Raw genomic sequence first — 23,699 nt, 5'->3', positions numbered from 1 at the left:
TCATCGTGACGATAGCGTTTACCGTGTTATCCTTGACGCGAGGATATTCTTCCGTGTCGCATAAATTCGTCGTCGCCCTCGTCGTATCCCGTCGGTCCGATCGCCCGTCGCGAGATTTGCATATGTCACTCCTTTGTTTCGGCGTGGCAGGGAACTTGGTCCTATGTGGGATGAATTCGCATAAGAAAGATAAGTGGAGGAGGTAGTACGGGAATAGGGAAGGAGGAAGAACTTTTTCGAAATCAAACTATGCGTATTCGTGTATGGTGACGTGCCGCAGGATTTTTATTTCGTCGATTACACACACGGTGCTCCGCCAGAAACTTTCTCTCTCTCCTTTTATTCGCTCTCGCGAATTTCCCGAAGGAGGTCGGTCGCCCACCTCGTGTCTCCCTTGTGGTCCACCCTTCGTTTACGATTCTTGTGAACGACGAAACACGCCGTTACGTGAGAGAAGAAAATCGCTTGTTATTCTTTTCTTTTGCTCCGTTTCTGTCGTTACGATCGTTGAACAACTCTTCGACGACGCGGCTCTCTTTCTCTCTCTCTCTGTTTCCGGATCATCGCTACGGGCAGTGCCATTATTTACAATATGTCTCGTATAAACGCGGAGCCTGGCATGTACGTATTTCGGGAATCGTTCTAACAAATTTTTAACTAGATAACGAGAGATTTTTCTTTTATCTAGGGCCGTACACGTCTAACATCGAGAGAACTATCTGATATGAGTTTTTTTAACGCCATTATGTTTTCTCGTTCATACTCTCTCAGCACCGTACTCTCTCACGCACACGCGCAACACATTCATTCCCAAAACGAGAAAGATAACACGTATCAACGGAATCGCAGAAAGACACGCAACCGATACTCGCATTCCTTCACATTCTCTCGTACTCCGCGGAGTTATCTTTTTTTTATCTTATTGCCTATACGTATATATATATATATCTCTCTCTTTAGGAACAGTTCCCTTCGAAAACGTTTATGTCGACGAAGTGTCGTTGAGGAAAACGAAAGGGCAGATATAAAGGAAACTATTTCGCTACATAAAATGGAACGCAAAAGCTTTGAAGAACGATCGTCGCGTCGCCCGCGGAAGCCTCAGTCTTGGACGAGGACGAGGGAAAACGGAAATACGGTTTGGCCGCGGGGCGATTTTCGCGGGATCTACATTCGGTGTCGATCCTGCAAAAGCCGAGCGCATTTCGATCGACCGTGACAGCAATAAATATAATCAACGAACAAAGCGCGCTGACGATAGTCTCGAAGTGGCTGCGAAGTGGCCGTCGAGGGTGAGGGACTTCGCCGATTGAAGAATCTTTTCCAGGTTTGTCCGGGTTGATCGATTGATCGTTACTTTAAATTTTGCTCGTAACAGTCTGCAATCTGCAATCAAGCGCGTTAATGCAAGTTCTCTAATTGAACGATTCCTTCGCCTCGACGGACGCGTCGCGCGACGCAAAGTCAGCCGCCATAAACCTAAATAACTTTGGCATTTTCTTAACCTTTAGAAACATTTGCGATAATAATTTAATATCGGAATAAAATAATGAAACCGGCGCCTAAATTCGCTGCAACCGTAATGATAATAGTGACAAACGTAATAAGAATAATAATAATAGAATGCTAATAATAATGGTAATAATAGTAATGACAATAATAATCATGTTACAAAACAATAATAATGTTAATAATAATAAAGAGAATCTAATAAGAGCAATAATAATATTAATAAAGGTAATAGAGTCGCCGATAATAGCTATAATACATTGTACATAGGATCGAGCTAGAGCTTAGATACTAGCTTCTTCATATATTACTTAAATCAATTGCTCTCAGTATCCTAAGTATTGATATATGTAACAGGGTTTCGAATATCGATGTGTTTTTAACTATGTACAGACAAAATTGTCGAAGTCGCCGTTCTGCTTATGACCTAAAGAAATCGATGCATTTTAAGAAAAACATGCGTCGGTCCCATTGACGCGTTTTAACGAAGAGCGACATCGTGTAATGTACAAAACCTTCACTCCGATTTGTATATAGTTACATACACGGCGAGAGAGAGTTGCAGGTCTCCATAATATATATATACATATATATTACGTTATACAATATGTATATATATCTATTATTAAATAAATAATCTTCAAATGCGATAATAAAGTAACGAATTATGTTTGTCATCTTATTTATAATATTTATACTCTTTATAGATTTGCATTTGTATTTTTATATTTATATATATATAGATATTTATATATATTTATATCTTTTATCTTTATATATATATATGCAGATTTATATTTATATAGTGTCTTTTTCCGTTATTTATAAGTATTTATAGCGGATACATAATTTAAATAGGCTATACTGTGAGACTCGCAAACTGGTAACCATTCGTTAGTTTTCTAGTGAGTTAAATGCGAAGTAGGACTTCTTATCGAATACCTTCTGTCTTTAATGTCTCCATATTTTAGCGTCACCTAGACGTCGTTCTCACGCTTAGTCTTCAGTTCTGATCGAGCAAAGATCTTTCCTGGAATCAATCGAAATTCCAGCTTCAGTGGATCTTCCTATTTTTCTTGTTTTTTGCAATTCGTTCAAATGCCCTCCAGGCCGTTCAAAGAAAGCGTGCATTTGCAGCACGCGGCAGCAGTGGTGGGGATGGAGCGGGGATGGTTTCGCGGCGGTCGCACATTGTACGCGTCGCGCGACCGCCGCGAAACCATCCCCGCTCCATCCCCACCACTGCTGCCGCGTGCTGCAAATGCACGCTTTCTAGCATCACTGGTTCAAATGAAGATTCTCGAGATCATGCATTGACCTACCACCTCTCCTAATCCCGAGAGGTGATCTTGGACATTCCACGTCGACAGATTCTGAAATCGCGCTATTGGAATCTCAGTTCTCAAGATCAATCCGCGACTCATGAAATGTTTCTTCTCTCGAGATCCCTGAGGAAGAAGATCCCCATCTTCAATACACCGGATAAGGCGGCCTGTGCGGCCACAGCGGCGGGATCGGTGGTAGGTTTCCGTTCCACGATCAAGTATCCTTACTACTGAGTGAGGAATCCTCATCCTTGATTACCGGATACGGTATGTCCAACTTGGGACCCTGTTGCACCACCACCACGCACTTCCGCATATGCTTTTCCAGCGTGCTCGGCACTGAGAATGGCATCTCGCAAAAGCGACACTTGTACGTGTCTTTACCATGTCGACCGTGGGTCTTCATATGCCTGGTTAGCTTCGAACTCTGAGCACAGGCGTACGAACAGAGTTCGCACTTGTACGGCTTCTCACCGGTGTGCGACCGTCTATGAACTGTCAAATTCGAGCAGTTTTTGAATACCTTTCCGCAATACTCGCAAGTGTCATTCCGACCGCTACGCTCTTTTTTCAAAAGTGGACTCGGCAGACCCTGAAGTGCCAGGGTGGACGTAGTCGCTTTGGATGCCTTTCGAAACTCGTTGTTCTCGAGGTAGTGCGGACTGGGTAGCCAAAGACTGCCAAAATCTGGTCCCGTGGATCTAGGAAACCCTTGGCCGGAGAAGATGTTTGGTGTTGTTGAGTTAAAATTCGTCGGCGAGAGGGTGCTTTCTTTCTCCTTATTGTTGTTTAGGGAGTTAGTAAGGTTGCACGGTGAGTCAGTTTTCAGGAAGCCGCTGCGATGATTCTCCTGCAACGCTTGTCGGTAAGCTTCCGAATATTGGGCGATGTTGCTCAACCCAAACTTCTCCATCAGATCGCCCACCAGGCTGGCTGGTTTCTCTACTCGTCCACCGCTCTCCTCGCCGCTCTGTCCTTGGGTGGTGCTCAGATCCTCCGGCGTATTCTCCTCCGCGTCCTCGCGCTCGGTCTTCTGTTCGTTCTCCTCCATCTCATCCAGGTCCATGTTCTCGTCGCAGCTGGAGCCGTCTCCCTGCATTGTTTCGACGCTGCCTTGCGGACTGGCAGCCGAGTTTAGATGCTCCTGGTGCTCTTTTTTCATGTGTTTCCGCAGCTCGGCGAAGCTCGCCACTTCAACCTCACACACCTCGCACCTCGTCGGCGTGCTCTGGCTGTCCTGTGTGCTCTCCTGTTGCTGATACTGTCTCTCCTTGTCCCGATGAGTGCGACGGTGGACAAGTAAATTCGAAGGGAAGCGAAATTTTTTGTCGCAGACTTCGCACGTGTACACCGTTTCTGATGTAGAGTCAGTGATGATCGGCGTGGAGGCTACCGGTGGGCTAGTCTTCTCACTGTCCGTCGAATTATTATTGTTGTGATGACCCACTGGGCTCTGACTGTAACAGGGTGGCGAGTTCTCCTTCTGATGATTGCCATGAGTCAGATTAGCAGTATTGACCGAGGCTGGACTAGGCGGTTCCACTGACTGGGAATGGGATTGCGACTGTGATTGTTGCGATTGTGGTTGCTGTTGCTGTTGTTGTTGTTGCTGTTGTTGCTGCTGTTGAACGCCACTGGCAACGGGAACTGACGATACAGGCGGTACTGGCGGAGGAGGCGGATTCGTTGTGGGATTGCCGCTAGGAGTAGGTGGAGCCGCGCCTAAGGACGGATTAGCGAGGCTCCTTAGGCGCGCCGAGTAAAAATCCAGGTTCGCTTCCAGTGGCGGATGTGCTTGACCAGCCAAGCTACGGCCGTGTGACAGCTCGGCTAGGTTTGCTAAATTCCGAGCATTATTCAGGGAATCCAGTGAGCTGCGCACTAATGGATCTCCCAAGTTCAGGCCGTCCATACCACGAAGTGGATCCAGGTTCTGCAGATTTCGCGTGGCCGTCTGCAGCTCCTGGAGACCTCGATAGGCTCCCGTTAGGGGAGTTAGGCTAAGGAAGTCCGGCCTGAACATGGGTGGAAAACTTCGCTCCAGATGTTGGGGTAACCTCAGGAAACTATGAAGAGGATCGCCCACCAGAGAAGCCGAGCTCTGAAGCTGTTGTCGACCGCCGCTACTGCCGCTCGTGTTCGTGCCACCCGAGGAGTTCGCCGCTGAGGAACTTCCGGTGGACTTGCCGCTCAGGTTCAGGTGATTCGGTGGGCTGAGGTGATGCGCGTGCGTCGGCGTAGGCGTCGGTGGACTAGGGGCTGGAGTGTTCGACGAGGAGTTCGTCGACGAGGAGGAGGAGCAGTAGAGGCGGGCGCCGTGCATGCTCTGTATGTGCTGGAGAAGCTCCCACGCAGAGCATAGCCGCCGGGAACACTGCGAGCACTGTAGCCACCTTGGCTCTGAAACAGATATATCGACGTCGTGGTGGTTAACGTTTATAGTTGTCATCATTGCACTTAAACAAATTTGTTCTGGTATTCAAAATCATCCGAATAGTCCCCAATTTTACAAATTTTACCTCAAAGTAGGAATTTAAATTTAGAAAGGAAGGTTTAGGTGAATACACAATTAAATGGAAGATTTTGGAGTTCCATGACATGGGGTTCTTTTAATATGTAGTTATTTAGGAAATTAAGATTCATTTTAAAATAGAGAAGCGAACGGATTGCGCTGACAAGACCACAACGCAATACAAGAGGGATTGTAGCTGCGAATAAGATGATTGTGAGACTCTGGATACATCGTAGTAATTTGATGGCAGGATTAAGGCTTCACGGTGATTTCGTGAGCATGTGATGGCAACTCGTAAAATGCGCACATACACATATGGCATATACATGCCCCCGAGCTTTACTATCAATTTTCGAGCCACCCTTAATTTCGCGGAAATTTCGGGACAGAGATCGACTCCGGCCGATTGAATTCGGAATTCAAACGGCGCGTCTGTGTCAAATTGCGGTTCGGGCTGGCGAGTTGTGGGGGCTTAAAAATAATATCCTCGTCGAGAACGACGGAGGACGGGGCGCGGAAAGAAACGATGATGGGCCGCGACGGGGGGGGGAGGGGTCGGTTACCACGGCATGCGGCTGAAACTGACCCTTAACGACTTTTCGACCCTCCGTCCCTATGGCGCGCGCGAACGCTTATGACGCGGGAGGGACGGGTTTTGAATTTCAATGTTTTTAATCCGGAATATCAGATTTTCGGCCATTTTTCACGCCCTACGTAGCCCAGCAGACGTCCGTCGCGCGAGTTTGGGGCGAGTCCGTGGGATTTTATTAATTCGACGACACCCCATCGGCGAGAATGAGAAAAGACTGCCGAAAAAAGGAGGAAACGGCTCGGGAATGGAGGATGCACGCACCATGTGCTTAAGGGCGACCCTCACTTTACGAGTGAAAACCCCACGAAACATTATTCGGCAAGCATATTCGTAACGCCGGACGTTAAGGGTCTAGAAGGGAGATTAACTTGAATTGAAATCTTGAGACATTGTACGACATCTTCTGCTTATTTAAAATAATCAATCAACATTATATGTAAAAATTTAAATCTGTTTCTCTCTCACTCACAATGCATGCGATTTTACAAACTATACTTAATAATTATAAAATAATTATTGAAATAACTGGACATTCCATAGCATTCGAAGCATATGGTCACAAGGAAATTTCCTTTCGTATTAACAGAATGTGCATTATTGATCATCTTAATCTTAAAGAAACAGCTATAAAACTTCTCTCGGATTGCCATGGGTTCCTTTCGCTTTCAAATCGACAAGGCTGGACTTGACGAATTCGGAAACACGAGTGCGTCGCATAGTCGCATGAATAAATGCCCTCGCAGCGTTGTTCGGAAAGAAACTTTTTAGACGAGATAAATATGAGCGAGGCGTTGTAGCGGGCAGGGTTGCTTCCTCTTGTAAGAGATTAAAAAGTTCAGGGCTCGCCGCACCCCTCTTCCTCCTCGTATCTCACTGTCTCGCAGTACTTGGACGACGGAAAGGAAAGTCAGTCGGAGACAAAAGGCTGCAGCAAAATAAAGTGGTCCTAATTAAATGGCCGTTCGGGACAGGGAGAGAGATCTTTGTTAGAAACAAAGCTTCTCTCGGGATCATCTTAAAGCCGAACAATCGCAGAATTGATGCATATCTTTCACGTTACACTTGGAAACATTATCTCTAGCGTCAATTAAGAGAAATTGTCTTTATTTCCCTTGGCTTCGCTGTAGGTTTTTTTGCACCAATTCTTTCGCGTGCAATATGTTCTAATCGCGTGACTGGCGTAGTTAACACATCGATCAGAATACCGATTTAAATCCAATGACATCTAATGTCACAAGTATTTCCAGCGATTTCACAGTTGTTTCCTGGTTTCTTCGTACAATTACCATCTCACGTCATAACGTTGACGTGAAATTACTTAGGACGAAACGCGCGGCTCTGGGAGATCAACCGACGACAACGAGCAGGATGTGAAAACAATGAATCTTAAATAAAATTAGGAACACTCCGTCGCCGTCAACGGGTAAATGATAGTTTATCTCGCGACAATACACAATAGAACACATTTCGCCGTATGTAACAAGGTGCTAAGTAGAATAACGAGCCCGACAGTGGGCGAGGAACTTTTCTTTACCGCGTTGCTGACCTTTCACCAGGATTACGCTTGCAGCGTTTACGCGCCGCATCACGCACGGAATGAGAGACGCTCGTCGCAGTCTCATCTCATTGACGCGCGTGATTTTTCAATTGTTGGAAAGAGCGAGGAGAAAGTCTCAGACAAACATGGCACGGAGACTGCCAAGAAGAAACATAGAAGCAAGATATGCACTGTGATTTGCCGAACTTCATATCCGGAAATAAATTGCTCAGGATACCCGTATGTAAAGAAAAAAAGAACATGTATAAAATGTAAAGTTGTACTCACACTGTATACTCTTTAAAAAATTTGATTAAATTATTATTTTACGAAAATTTTATAAAACTTAATGTTCTCCTTTTTAATGGAGATTTCAAATCTTTATATTTATGTTATTTAAACTTAAAAATATATAATTTAATAAGAAAATTATATTTTGAAAACACTGTGTAAATTAATTGTGTGAGAGAGAGATAATTTTATTACATTATGGAATTTTCCAAACTTTTTTCTTGTTCGTTTCTAAAATTGATTTTCCGTGACTCGTTCATGCATTTGTATAATATTCAAGGCCTTAATTAAAATCGGGATTTTTTGGGATTGCGTCTTGCGTAAAAATGTTGAAAAGGGCGCCGGCGACTTGACTTGGATAAAAGTTTTGAGACTGAAATTTCCCCGAGTCATCTTCAGTCTGAAGATGAGGGATCTTCGGAACTGGAGCGAAGATACAAATTGATCCGAGGTTTCGGCCCCAAATAAAAATTAGAAAGTGAGAGAAAGAGACACAGGAAAGAATGAGAAAGTAAGACGGTCGAGTCATCCTCGAAATAGGCGCCATCGGGGGTTGAAGCGCGAAAATTCGACGTATTGTTTCACGCTTCGGGCGTTCGCCACGCTGCCCTGCCCTCGCCCTTGCTGCGAGCGGCCGGCTTCTTTTTTCCCCGGAAGTCGAAAATATCGCCGACTTCCCCGGGGAGGAAAGATGCCGGCGGGGCGGCGCAAGAGATAAGCAAGTGCTCGAGCATAATAAAGGTGTATCGATTCACGACCGGGCGCTTTTCATATGCAAACCTCGCGGGTGGCCATCCGTTAGGATTATTTCCTCAGATTTCCTTAGCCATATCTACGGAAAATGGCTGGCTGAGACTCGGAAGAAGGCGGATGAACGGCTCGTTTTGTGACAGTTCTTCTACTGGATAAATGGAAAAGTTAATAGAAATTATATAATTGCATTCTATTTCGATATAATATAATGCACAATTAATGCAACAGATAATTTATTACAATCTCTTTAAGAAGAATTTTTCTTTTCTCTTTTCTTTCATTTATGTTTATAAAAATGGAGCGATAATATAATATTGCAATAAAAGTTAAAACAATTATCAAGCTTAGCATATTTTCTCTAAATGTTTTGACAAAATGTGGACTAAAGATTTTATGTTTTAATTTCAATGAGATTCTGCTTTCCTTCAGATGTACGTAAAAGTGAACATAATGAAACGATTAATTAACGAATACGTTTATTAATATAATATAATTCATTAATATATTAAAACTTCAAAAGATATAAGAACCATAGAATAATAGTCATAGAAAAGTTCGAAAGTCTGAATTCGTACTGATGGCAAACTGCAGAATCAAATGAACAATGTCTACACGTGAGATGTCTACTCGGTCCTCCGATGATAGTGACCGAACAATTTTCTTCAGAAATTGCCCGACAAATTGGTCTACGCGACGTTTACGCGCAAATCGTTCGGAATGCCATTGTTTAACAACGATTCGAGCCCTGGTCATCCTACGAATACTTCCTTTCAACCCTTTTACGGAAGACTTAACACGAATTCACCTCCTACCATCGATGCAATACTTTTCTCAAAATATGTTTCCGCAGTGTTCGTGATATCGAATTATGCATTTCAATAAGTAAATAATTCTTTGCAAAATTCATAAATAAAAACATCGTATAATATTCGTTTAATAACTAATTCTGATTTATTATAATTACATATTGCAAGAATAACATCAATGTTTAATAAAATTTATTTTACGGGGTAAGAAAAGCAATCTTTAATTATAATATTTGTTGAAATATATAAAATTATAAATATTATGCCTCGTTTTGCATACAAGCAAATTTTAATAGTGCGAGTGACGCTATACCGTACACTCGAAAATCTTTTTGGACGGGACACATCTGCCGCCCAATGACGTCATGATGTACGCATACATATACATACAAACACATACAAAGGCCTTTAATCCAGAATGGCGTGTGACAATATTAAAATATCGATTAGCCAACGTATGCGACGTATGCACTTTGTCGTCGATACAAGGGCTGCACTTAAAAGGGACAACGCGCAACGGATCATGTCCAGGTGGGTAGTTTGCGGGTGATTTTAATCATTTTACTGAACCCATTAATTAAATAACCAACTGAGATAAATGTTACGCAGTAACGAGAAAAGTGTTCAATACGCATCAAAACAGATTAATTAATGAATAAACAAAAGAATTAATCAATTTATATAAAAAACAACAGCATATTACAAGTTACACAAAATAACTTGCATTATGAATAACTTATTCTCGAAAAAAAGGAGAATGATTTTAAAATTAATTAACACACACACACTATGCTTTAGCTATGAAAGTTTTCTCAAAATATATAAAATATTCTAAGCAACTATAAATTTTAATTGATAGATATATTCCACGCGTATTACTAAATATAAAGCAATATAATTGTTATTAATATTCGGTAACCATAACTCTCGTCGATTTTTTCCATACAATTTTTATTTATGACTTGCTCAACCCACCGCAGAGTGTCGGACGACAAAGAACCAAAGTCGTTAAAATCGCGAGTATAGCGACCTGCGTGATTCCACCTTCTGCAAATGAATATTCGAATAGTCGCAATAACATACCCCTTGTGGTCACTACGGTTTCGCGAAAGGATTGGTCAGACTGCGCTTCACGAGCCTTTATGTTACTCAGTTTGTCCGTCCAAACCGCAAGTATCGCGAATGAAAAACCACCGTGGCTATTAACACTTCGAGAGCCTAGTTTCAATTTATTGAAAGTGATGATTCCAGTTTTTCACAAGTTTTTCATCGTGAAGCACGTCTCTAAATTAGGACAATGTGTGGGCGTATGCGTATGTGTGTATGTGTAGGTATATGTATGCGTTCAACGACTATGAATTCAAAATTAAATTTCAGCATATTACAAATAGAATCGGACATATAATTAGGATGTATAATTAATAAACTGAAACAGTTAAGAATTTTTTATATGATAAAAACAAGAAGCGGAAACTCAATATTCCTAGTCTATTCCTCATCGTAAAAAGCCTGCCTTTACGACTGTTTCATTTTTCTTGTAGTGCCACGCCACTATGAGAAAGAGAGGAAAACGTGAATGAGAATCACCTTGCATCTCTCTCTCTTTCGAGGACGTAAGGGAAAAAATTAATCAAAAAGCCACTCGACCTGGTAATTTAAACGCGTCGCAGCACGCTAAAGTCGTGTATATTGAACTTCTGCTTTGTAAGTTTTGATGACGTTCCTTTTCCCGTGTTCCTTTTACGCTAGCAGCGCAACGTAAGCGCGAAGAAAACGAAGAACGCAACCACCCTGTCATTGCCGAGGAAGAAAGGGAGTAAGTTACGAAGTAACGCACAGTAGGCGAAACGGAAGCAAATTCCTCAAAGAATCCGCCGCGTAAAAAATTGATTTTTATATTATACAGTTATTAATTAGATGTTTAAATAATTGACATGATGAAAGAACGCGGAGACGGACAGAATAAAGTCCGTGGTGAAATGCAATCAAGCTGGTTCTAACGATACACGAAACATACAGCCGAAAATGTTGGCGACGCCAGTTTTTAGGCATATCGCCCACACACCGTTCTTGTCGGCTTCCTTCCGCCGAGGAAACGGAAGGGAAGAAGGACGAAAAAACTGCAGGATCCCGAAACCCCGAGCGACAGCCAATTCGCAAGCAATTCTCCGCTCACCTCGGGCGGTCCGGGAAGTCGTTGACTTTGCTAGGAAGGAAAGAATGGAGAGAGAGAAAGAAAGAGAGAGAACGAGAAAGGGAAGGAGAGAGTCGGAGGAGACCCATAAAGTTGCCAGGGAAAAACCTCACCCGCGGACGAGAATTAATATTCCCAGACAAACGTGACAGATAGATCAAATCTGCATCTCACCGGGAGCGCTGGGTTGGTGTCAATTTCGACGGATTATCGCTCCCTTCCTTATTCTCCTCTCCTCTCTTCTCCCACGCGTCCCTTCAGCCCTTTTACGGACGTATAACATCCCTCACAGTTCTCCAATGCCACAGTTTCCCTTATGCGAGGTGTTTTTCGTTTGCTCTCTATTTTCTTCCTTGCACAACCGAATTTCTCCCCAATATCACGGATTTTTCAGAATTTGCATCTGCCGCGAATTCGAGTCTGACGAATATGAAGGAAAATACGTTTCCAGAGAGTGTCCTGCTAATTTTCAAACACGTGAAATCGTGTAATCTTGTAATCCGCGTGGGGGTTACAAGATTTCATCATCTTTCGGTACATTAGTCAAGAGAAAAAATATCAGAGCTCACCGAAGGGACTCAGCTCGTGACTGGAGTACTGACGATCCTGAAAATCCTGTCTGTGTCACCCCACGTGCGTGTTTCTGATACGCGTTGCGCCTTACCTGTTCGCATGCAACGCCCGATCGAATCCGCCCATATGGGCACGCTCTCGTGTGGACGGCTCGTGCGGACCACGTGGCCGAACAATAGGACGATTCTAATTGGGCTTTTCGACGTGGTTGTCCGGTAGCAAAAACTCCGACAAAAAAGGCGACAAAAGGGGCTTAACCGGGGAATATCCCTGGACGAACGGCGAGATGAGCACGAGCGCGGAGTATTCTTATAGCGATCGCGGACCAGCTTGGAAAGGGTTAATTCTGTCTCTTTCTCTCGCAGCCAGAACGTGTACCTAGCAAAGGGGGTTCGTCGGGCCGAGTGCCGCGGAGCGTGATGAAACTTTAAAGAGACACCGGTGTGCGAGCGTCCGCCGATGTGCCGCTTGGGAGACACAATTATGCTCGTCCGCGATGGTTGCCCCCGTTTCTCGAGGCGATATAAATTTAACTGCATTCATTTTTCGGTTTAGAACCTCTTTGAGCGATTTCGGATTCTGCGAAGCGAATCATGAATTATCGAACTGACCGAAATTTAAAATACTCGCGAGATCACTTGCTTGTGTAAACGTGCAATGAATATATATATATAAAAGTATATATAAGAATTTATGATCGATTGTATTATATTAATTGAATTTATTAATTGAAATACTCATAGATACTATAAAGATACTATAAGGATATTATAAAGATAAATTAAGAATTTCAATATTATTTATTTATATCTTATTTATACCCATATATAATTGATAATTAATGTATATAGAAGCGAAAATAATTTAATTCTGAAGGAAAATAGAAAAACTAAATTGTCAGATAGTCGTCATCGAAGGCAAAAGCGAAATCTGTTCTACTTTGCAAAGCAAGTTCTTGCGTCAATTTGTACGATTAAGTACTGTATAAGAATGTCAAAGGAGAAGCATTTGATTCGCCAACGTGAAATTCATTTGAGGTTGCGATGAATTCTTTGAAGTTATTCGGAGTAAATCTCAATCCCGGTGTCGATTTGGTTACGAAATTAAGGCAGCTCACTTTATACTGCCGTCGTCTCCATTTATTGCAACTGCAATAAATATACGAAACTGTTTTAACTTTTACTACGTGTAATAGGTCTTCTCAATGATGATTATTACAAATTGTCGAAAAATACGCTTGATCTTTCAGTCACAATTAAATTATTCTTCTAAAAGCATACATCACTTTTGGATGCCTTGGATACTTTAAATCTTTCTCTTTAAAATGTTTCTTATTTGCATATACAGGGACTTTTGGAAATTCTTAGAATACATGTATAATGCGAGTTTGCAAACCTCCAGTCACAAAAGGAAAGTCAAAAGCGATCAGTTCAATTATTCAACTCCGTTTCGAAGTTACACAAAGAAACCAAATGCGAAGATAACGTAGTACTTTCATTTGTAGCGTGTCGCACCGTCGAATGAGGACACTCGCGCGTTAAGCCCTTCGACGTACGACAATGCAGTTCCTGACAAAAGGGGGTCAAAAGGGGGTCAAAAGGACGGGGGAGACGGGGGAGGAGGACAGGAGAGGCACAGGGGGGCAGGTTCACCCCAATTCCCGGGCGGGTGGTTTAAACTCAAAAATCGAATCCACCGACCCATTGTTCGTGCCCGCTCGACCAGGTTCCACATCACATGGCAGCCCCCTATAACTGTACTTTAAAATACCCTTTTCTATCCTTCCCCTCCTCACCTCTCTCGGGCAACCGACAATTCGCCAAATTATCGCGATTCCAAACCAGCGCAGTGAATATCACAGTGCACACCTACGACGATGAAAAATCCTGACACACTTTCTCGCGATCGCTGTGCCAAATTTGGGATCTATGATATAAAAGCCAAGTGCAAGATTGGGAAACGGAACTTTGAGTCATTTCGTGATATTACTACATTGCAGTGAACGTGGTAATAAATTAATAATACGACTTGGAAATTTATTGCAATCTATATGAAATTTATCATCCTCCTTAATGTCATTATATCATGCATTAGATGGAGACGAAGTATTGATTGTTCCTTCCGGAACATATATGTCTCAATCGTTTGCTTGTTCTGTACGTAATATGCAATTTAGGGAAGAGTAGCGTTGCCAAAATTGTATTATGATATTTTATATTTCCTATTGTCTGGATCTTGATATTTAAGACATCTACTGTTATATCATTATATGTTTAAGATTTTGCCAAAAGTTAATTGATTAGTTAATTAGTTAATTTGTTAAACTTGTGCATCATATGCACAAGTTTACACATCATACACGCATTTCACATACATATTTTATATATTAACAAAAACGTATGAAATTCTTTAAACATTTAAACAAGACAGAGATTTGTTAGAAAACAAGAAATATACAGAAACGTACCGGAATTGACCGTGTTCGTGTCGGCGTCCACGGACTCGGTCTTCTGCTTCTTCGGAAGATCCTCCTTTTCCTCATCCGGCGCTTCTGTCCGTCTTTTCGGTGTCGAGCTGGCGCTTGCCTTAAGGTCGATCGGACTTCCCGTATCCGGTCCAGGACCCTGCGGCGTCGGTGGACTCTCCAGCCGACCGCTCCTCTTGTTGATGGGCGCGGAGATGCTAGGTACCGTGTTCAACTTCGAGTCTGGATCAGAGGTCTTCAGGGTAAGGGCGTCCTCCGGATCGGAATCCTCCGGTGCAGCCGTCGCTGGTGGACTGTGGCAGCCCTGGAGGGTGCTCCGACAGTGGTTGACCTTGTGCTCAATGAACCGGACGATCTCGCCGAGGGGGTAGGACGCCCTGCAGCCCCCGCATTGGACGGTGTCTGGGGACGTGGTACCTTGCGAGGTTTCCGCTGCAACAGGAAGAATCACATTTCATTTAGATATGGTGGAATCTTATTTAATTAGACGACACGTGACTTAGCAACGGACGGGCTTTAGTGTTTCTCACACTTTCTCTTATTTAATGTTAATTAAATAAGCTGATCAATCTAGATTTGATTGCTTCACAATAATAATGTCGGCGCATTTGCGAGTTACAAATCAAATGATTGCAGAGTTTTGAAAGTAAAGCTCTGGGTATTTATTTTGTGCTTGCCTGTAAGGGCTTGCATGTAACAAATTTGCGGTATTTCTATTCATCGTTCTTCGAGGAAAACAGTGCTTCCTATGTCGACAGTTATAAAGTTACGTTACTCGAACGATACACTGTCTCATGGCGCACGGTACTCAATTGTGTTAGAACATAATGAACAACGTATTACTGCAATTGTACCGTAAAGAAACCTTTCAATTACCGTTTTCCCGACTACGGCTACAAGTGGTGAAAGCAGTATCAGTATCGGCTTATTACTATCGATATTTACGTATTACAGATACCATTATATAAGCAAGTGTAGACATATGTCTCGCGCATTATTCGCAGCAGCGCATTAATCATTACAATTTGCGATACCTATTAACCGACTGCAGCCATAATTCTACAATGAGGCATCGAAACGAACGACTTTATGTGAACGACTGGCTTCGCCGACAGCCATAAAACTTTCAACAGTTGATGAATTAAATTGCGAAAATCAGAACTAGATTCTGCACTCTGTGCAAATGTGTATAATTAGCTTTTTACATAACAAAAAATTTCTTTTTATGATATATTCCCCTTTTTCTCTCTCTCTTTCTATCCAGCCAATGTTGAAAAATATATGAATACAATTTATAAAAATATTAAGCATAGAATATAGAATTTTTATTTTTCATATAGAATTTTGTTTTTCGATTGCAGCGGATTTTTCGCTTTCACGATTAAATTTCCGTTCTTTTCGAGAATAAACCGTCGCGGGCGATTTATTCGCCTAATTCGAGCGAGCAGACTTTCCTCGTAACAAACAGAACTAATTTCCTCTTACGCAACCGTTATAATTCACCGAAGTCCGAGGGGCAGAGGTCCCGAGGTCAGCCGCAGACGTAACAATTCACTTTTGAGTGCCCTTCAGGAGAGCTACGCCAAGGCTCCTCGTGGCTTCTTACGTCCTTTCTCTCGTACGTTTCGCACATTAACATAGAGATTGGCAGGAGTTTCATATATCGATCTTTCCCTCAGCGAGCTGAGTATCCATATCTAGTATCCGAATGGGGCTGCCAGACTCGCGACGAAACAAGAAAAACTCTCCACCGTCTTGGCAGCCGTTTTCCGCCCTCCGCTCCCTTCATTCTCGTCTCTCGCCCTTCGAGAGTCTCCCTTTGTCCCCGCTCTCGCTCTGTATTTCCGTCTCGCCTTCGTGCGAGGCGCTTTTCGAGAGATCTCCGATCTTCTTCTTCGTTTGCCGCGTGTGCTTCTTTTTGTAGCCTTTACACCCACCCCTGGGTTTTGTTTACCCCTGGGTGCTGCCATCTCCTTCGTTCGTTTCTCGCTTTTCATCGGTGCGCCGACAGCGTTCGATTCTTTCTGGGCGGAGCTCGCTTGACCATTGGCCAGAGCGCAAACTCGGGCACGTTTCAACCCTTTGGCCCGTGCTAAATCCCAATCGGTGGGTTGAACTCGAGATTGTAGCGGGTTCGCCCCTGTACGATTACAGCTATTTTACAGTATATTCTTTACAGCTAGCTAGACTTTTTATAAAATTTATTTTATACTCAGTTACCGCACATTTATGTTACACAATACTTTGATATATAATTACGCAAGTTTGTGCTCCGAAATGAAACTTTTGTAGCCACGAAACTTTTTAATTATGATCAGTGCTGCATACGTAAATTCCTTGAATCATCTTTCACGTTCTGTATAGATGTAATATCCGATGTATGAGAATTTAATGAGCTTGTAAATTCTCTCAGCAGTTTTGGGAATAGAATATAATAGATGGTGTCGTGAAATCATCGTGGCTCAAATGGCGTTTGTAACTCGATAATATTCCACAGAGCTCGTCGATATCGCGCTTCGATATATCGTTCCAACGATGAAGCAAGAACTTTTCAGCAGATTCCAGGATATTTTCCATCGGAAAATATTTTCATGGACTCGAGTATACATATCGAAGAGATTCCGATAAGAATCCATTTTCTTTGGCCCTTTACCGTTCAGGATCGGTCCGGTGGATTCGTCGTAAAATTTTTTTTTCCGTGACTCCTATCTGCAGCTTCTCGTTTTTCACCGGAAGAATGACGGCAGCAGGAAGCGAGATAAGTCCGCACAGTCTCGGTGTGTCGAGACTCGTATTCGAACGAGACAATCGTGCCCGGACGGCGTCCCGCATTCTTCGTAGAAACGCGAGATTTTAATCGCGTTCGTCCGAGAGATCGTCGCTGACGATCGAAACGCGAGAGAAACAGGAAGGGAACGGAATAACGACGTCGAAAATCCGATAAATATTTTCGATAAAAATCCCGGAGGCGAGCAGGAGGCGGCGACGCGCACGGTCACGTCTGGTTTGCGGTTCTGTGTTGCTGGCGGAAAAAAAGAATCGGCCGTGCTGGATACGACGACTGGAGAGGTTGAGCGAGAGCGAAAGGAAAGAGCGGAGAGTAGCCTGTGTGTGAATGGACGGGCTCTCTCGGATCCGTTATTCGCCTACGATTCAAAAGCGCTCGGTTAGAAACAAGAGACGCGCGACCGGTCGTTAGCGACAATGGGCTTTTGTTTTTTCGGGGGCAGATGTTGGACCAAAACTGTCGGCAGCGTAGACCCCTCCGCAACCCCTGAGCGAGGATCGGGGCCTGGCAGCCTCCTCTGCTTAAGGTGAGCGAAGGAGGAGGATGGAGAAGATACGTGTCTCTTCGCCACTTCATAAATCACCCGTCTATTTATCCGCGTATGCGTCTTCGGATCCCGTTTAGTGGCGCTTTTTGCGCTAGAGTTGATGCTTAATGATAGTCGATTATCACGTTTCTGTCAGAATCGATAAACGCTACTGCTCATTTTAGAAATCGCCAGTGTGATGACATATACGAATAATACTAAATTGCACGCGTAAGCCGTAAAAAAATGAACAAAATTAATGAAACATTATGAGAAAACTTAAAACAATTCTATAATAATTTCTATATTACAATTTCTCTCTGCGTGAATATAAAAATAATTAGTTGTTCAATAATTTAAATGAGTCTTAGATAATTCACAGCATATTGATTAAAAAGTTCATTAAATATTCCTCTGTTATGTATTTATTACATTCCAAGAGATATAGTACCGAGTAATTATTTCATTCAACGTATTCAACGTAACAAAATATTCGTCAACGAGATAAAATACACTGTATTAAAAAAAGATGTCTGACACTGATGACAATTACATCTCGTATAAAATTGGACACGGTTGCATTCAAGAGAATCACGTATACGAAAAAGAGGAGAGGGAGAATGCGGATAGCCGAAGGAAGATAACGTAAAAATATAATATTGCCCGACGGATGTAAGTTGGATTGCTTACAAATTGGCCTATACATCCGTAATATCGCGATCACCAGACTCGATGGTCCCCTTGTTGCTGGCGTCCTTGTAATTTCCATTTACTAGTGGGAAGAACGCGGAAATCTCTGCAGAAAATGTTCCGAGGTTATTAGTTTTCCACATTAATTTTCCCTTCTCATATTCTTAGCGAGACACAACAGACTGGAGAATCGATTCTCAATAGTGTATGATACTATGATTCCGCCAATCGTTTCTTTTTATTTCACACATGCAACTCCGATCCATAAAAATCAATCTAATTCGGATTTTATAATTTTACGTTGACAATAACAATTTCTTCAAAGTGGATGCAAAATAATCTTACAAGTCTTATAACTGTCATAACATTTTTAGTATCATCTATTCATCAATAAAGACAAAAATGAAAAAGTTAAAGAAAAATTGAGAAAATAATCCATAAAATAGCAAAATATTATTTGCTTCTCATGCAATTGAAAATTGAAATTAATAAAGTTATCTCTTAAAAGCCTCAAAAGGGTTTGCATTAATTATAATCATTATTATGATATAATTAAGGGCACATTAAAGATTCTTATATCGCAAGGTTTAACAGTCTTCAGGTTTCACATTTGCAATCAAGCCATTAACAATTATTCTTTGCATTGCGTGCAACCATCCATCTTCGAAAACCACATTTGCTAAAATTCCGCGTTTTTCCACGATACAACGTGGCCTCACGCGAGCGTGCATCGCCTCCACACTGTGAGAAACAGGCGCAGATATCCCGAGGCGGCGTCCTTGTTAGGACATCCGTCCTGTCAAAACGTCCAGAGGACACATCGGAGCAATCGAATTACGATCATCCCCAGGGCGAGCTCCGACCGTAACCAATAATTCCATTATCCATTAGTATTGGGTCGCGGCAATTTCCTTCGCCAACCGAGGAGGCATCGGACGCCCGCTGCCGCCGTCGTCGTCGTCGTCGACATCGTCGTTGCCGCCACGGCGACGTACGTGGCAGGCGATCTCCCAGCGAAATACAGAAACCGACCGGGAAACGGATAGATTTCCGGCACACGTTCGTATCGACGCGCGCGGGATGGACAGATCCGTGACACGATCGCAAATACCGTCTTATCCATAATGGAACGTCGTCGCGTCATTTACCGGCGCCTAGCGTCTCGCGCTTTCGGCGTTATCTGAAAGTGATTGCTTTCAGTAATCTGTTGCAATTTCGTACAGCAGAGAAGGGAGGAGGAGAAGGTGTATATATATGTATGTATGTACAATACACTTCATTACTTTCGATACCTGCTTACTTTCACAATTAATTCACGGTGCAAAGGCGTAAAGCGTACACATAATGGCGTTATGAGCGGCATAATAAATCAAGAGCGCCATATGCAAGTGTGACATTGAAGCCTTGAACACCCCGAACAATCTTAAAGCACGATAAGATAACAATATTGATAAGATTCGTAAGTCGAAATTCGCCGAAAGAATCGCGCCGTCTAAGATCGCCCGCTACTTCAGTAATGAAAATCGCATTCATAGCTTTTTATGATTCCCCATCGCAAGTTATCTGTCTGAATAGTGCCGCTGTATTTATGCGTTGCGCAAGTCGCGGCTGTGATAAGAGATAGCATCGCTTGCTCAGAAATATTTGACTTTGCTCGCGCCGAGCGGCCATAATTACCTTTGTGCGCCATTGCTCGTCGTCCTGCGCCAATTATTACGTCCAAACGTATCCGAACACTCTTGGAAGGATCAAGCTCCACTCTCGCCAGGGATCAAGGGTGAAAATCGCGAATCCGGCTGAATGCGACGCGAATACGTCGCGCCGGCCGGGCCTTGCGTCCTCGCGAACGACGCTTTCGTTTGATTTTCGGGGGACGCGAATCGATTCTCATCGCCGTGCCCGAGATCTGATTTCGTCCATGCTCGGATGCTGACTGGAGCATCGGAGCATGTATAGGGCCGGCCAAGGGTCCCGACAGGATATCAGAAGAATAGAAAGGACCCACCGGCATGCGCATCGGTGGAGGGGACGATTTTTATATGAAACCCCCACTTTATATCCTCCCTTGTGCTTTCTTTCTCTCTTTGCTTTTCTCCTTTTCTTTCATCCTCTCTGTCTTGTCTCTCTTTCTCTTTCTCTCTTCCTCTGTCCGAGAACCCTTCGTCGTTGGATTTTCCTCGCGGACTCGAAGAGTTTTTCGAATTAACCCCGACATGTTCCACCGTCCTGCGTTTCAATCTGCTCGACGTGGCCAAGATGCACCTATGCTTCTTACAAAGGATTCAAAATGGCGTCTCTGGACGCCGTTTTTCACTCTTACCGACCCTTTCTGCCCTGTCGCATCGCCTCGCGTGCATGCGCACGTTGTAAAAAAACAAGACCGACCAGAAAAACGAACCCGTTTGCGAGCGAATTGAGTCTGAGACCGACCTAAGGGTAAGTTCTAGAGGTCCGTCGACCTCGCTCTCACAATCGGATCGATTTTTTTTCATTATACATTTCCTCGGATTTCTTTGGCTACCTTTTTCGATCCAACGCGGCTCCTCCTGTGCTCTCGATATCACGAACGGTACCTCTAACGGGTCTTCTCTTTGAAAAACGAAATAAAGGTTGAGCGTTTTTTATGCCATCGTTGACCTCACCTCGAGGAGCGAGGGTGTGTTTAACCGGATGACTATAGATAATTTTCTGAAATTTCGCATTATTTCTTATAAATGTTGCAGAATAATAAAACTGAATAATCGATCTTCTTCAAAGATCTTCTAGGATTGATCTTCTTTAATTGAGAACACCGCGATAATTACATCTGATAAATACTGCAAAACGTTGAATAAAGTACAAGGTACGTGCCAAATGTGTCGTTATCGATCTCGTTCTTAAAACTGATCAGGCACGAATCTATTATAACTGCTATTCCCTGCTACTAATCGTACTCTCTTATACCTAAAATTAAGTTGAAATTTCTTTTACGTAGGGATACCATGTAATACAATTTATATTAGAACAATCGTAATGTTCATTGAATAATTAACAGATCAGTGTATAAATAGGGCTTAATAATAATACCGTCATGCGGTATAACTCGTAGCTGTCCATCAATCCGTGATTCATTCATGGGAAACTACTTCCACGTTCGATCGAAATCGTACAAACTCTGAGAGAAGTGTCCTCATCGGAAAGTGGATCACATCGCCGAGCCGGGCCAAAATATCAGTCCGATCTCAGGCCAGAATGCGTCCCGAACAAACGGGTGAAATCAGTGACCACATTGGATATCAGAAAGGCCCCGGGGAGATCGGAGCCGCTAGAAAACTGCGTTCCACTGTACCGCGCTCGACGGCCAGACGGTTATGAGAAATATGAAATCTGGTTCTCACGGATTCTGAATGGGGCACAGGCGACCTCTCTCCCGCACGTCGGTCCACATGCGGTCTCGCTCACTCTCGCGATCCATCGCTCCACATGCGTATCGTGGGAGGATCTCTAGGCCCGCGGGTCGCCCTTTGTCAGCCCGGCAGTAGGACATTGTCCATTGAGAAAACGGCCAAACAGGTCCTAGAGAGAGAGTTGACCTGTCCCCCCTTTCACCCTCTCTCCCTTCCTCCCCCGTTCGCGTTCTTTTCAATCGCGCACCTTTCAAGAAAAACCCCTTTCCCCGATTTTTCGATCAAAATAAATCATGTGGGCACACAGTTAGCTGTGTGCGCGAATCATCCAGCTGCGCGGGTTGACATGCGACAGCTTGGACACCGCGGATTCCGGGATTCTCGTGTCCGTTTCTGTCATTTCGCCGTACCTCTCGGCCGTGTTTTCGAGAGTGTTTCTTAGGCGTGCATGGTCATGCGTGGCCTTTAGCTGGCGCGCTCGCGCGATGCAACGCGCGTTTCACCTTTCGTGAGACCCGGCTTCGACGTTTCTCGCATCCTCGTGGACTCCTGGGAACGTCGGCGTCGTCGCGTCTCCAATCGCCGCCGCGATCGTTTTCACAACCGCGTTGCAATCGTTATGGTACGCGACGTGGGAAACCGACCGGCGATACGGGACGAAAAAGTTGCCCGCGATTTCGGCTGCGAAGTCCCGCAATGTTTTATTAAAATATTAAGAAGATCTCACGCAGCATTAACGTTCATGTGATAATTCAGAAAGTTGCATTATACTGAATTAATTCGATTATATCCAAGGCGATTTTACGTAGGAAGCTTGTAAATGGAAAGAAACGTATTATACGTACTATATAAAATGCGTTTAAAACTCTGTCGCGACTACTTTTATTACAAACTGTGAAAGATGATTTAGGATTGTGTTTTAGTGGCACTGTCAATTTGAGAACAACTAGATCTTCAAAATGACTTTTAATTACAATCTTCTCTACCAATATCTTAAGAATTAGACACAACTGTCTAAGGAACATACTGCTATGATATTATTAACTGTGCGCTGTTGCTTAAAAGCGTGTAATTATCCCGAAATTTTATCTCTGACGTTCAGAAGCGCGGAGTCGATTTTTTTTATGATTACAGCAAAAGCGAGAACACAACGTGAAAATCTTAACGCGCTGCTCCGCGCTGCCATGACATCCTATTCAGCGGGTCCGCGAACACGTTTTTCGCCCAATGATGATGGAACCACGCGCCGGTGGTTCGTTTCCATGCTGGCCCACCGTGCCCGACAATGACGGAAAAACAAACGACGGGCAACGAGAGTGGCAACGGGAATCGCCAATGGAAAACGCAGCGAAACGCAAAGCGCAAAGCCACACCGCGGCTTTGTATTGTCCGGCATCGTGGTTTCTCCCTTTTTCACCCGCGTTCTATCTCACCTCCTTTCTCTCTCGCTCTTGCCGGTTAATTAGAAAGTTCCACGGTAAAGAGAGGAAAGAGGGGGTTGTGGAAGGGTGCGGGGGCGGGTGGGAGGCCTCGCGTTGTTACATTATTCAAAACGTTCCCTCCCGCGACGAAACTCCGCGCTACGCCACCACAAAACATCCGAATGCGAACTTTTGACAACGCGCGAAGTGCCGAAGCGTGTCACGCGAAATAATTAACGATCGCGCGAGTTTTCTCGGGTGGAGAATTAATGCGCGCGCGGTTCGCTCACGGCGTGCCGTAATTTTCGAAT

At 43.6% G+C, this 23,699-nt stretch overlaps 1 protein-coding gene across 2 annotated transcripts in view; it reads right to left on the bottom strand.

The window, feature by feature from the left end:
* Positions 1–2,786: 2,786 nt before the first annotated feature.
* Positions 2,787–23,699, bottom strand: part of LOC105284892 (B-cell lymphoma/leukemia 11A) — a 32,471-nt gene continuing 11,558 nt past the window's right edge. For both annotated transcript variants that reach the window (XM_011348723.3, XM_011348722.3), the window contains exons 2-3: positions 14,560–15,009; positions 2,787–5,234 (exon numbers count right to left, since the gene is read on the bottom strand). In XM_011348723.3, the coding sequence (XP_011347025.1) occupies positions 3,049–5,234; positions 14,560–15,009 (2,636 nt within the window). In that variant the 3' untranslated portion in view covers positions 2,787–3,048. The remainder of the gene's footprint in view (positions 5,235–14,559; positions 15,010–23,699) is intronic.

The sequence above is a fragment of the Ooceraea biroi genome, chromosome 5 (genome assembly GCF_003672135.1).
Source record: "Ooceraea biroi isolate clonal line C1 chromosome 5, Obir_v5.4, whole genome shotgun sequence".
Lineage (NCBI taxonomy): Eukaryota > Metazoa > Arthropoda > Insecta > Hymenoptera > Formicidae > Ooceraea > Ooceraea biroi.
Note: the sequence above shows the minus strand (reverse complement) of the source record. Positions and strands in the feature narration are given on the sequence as shown.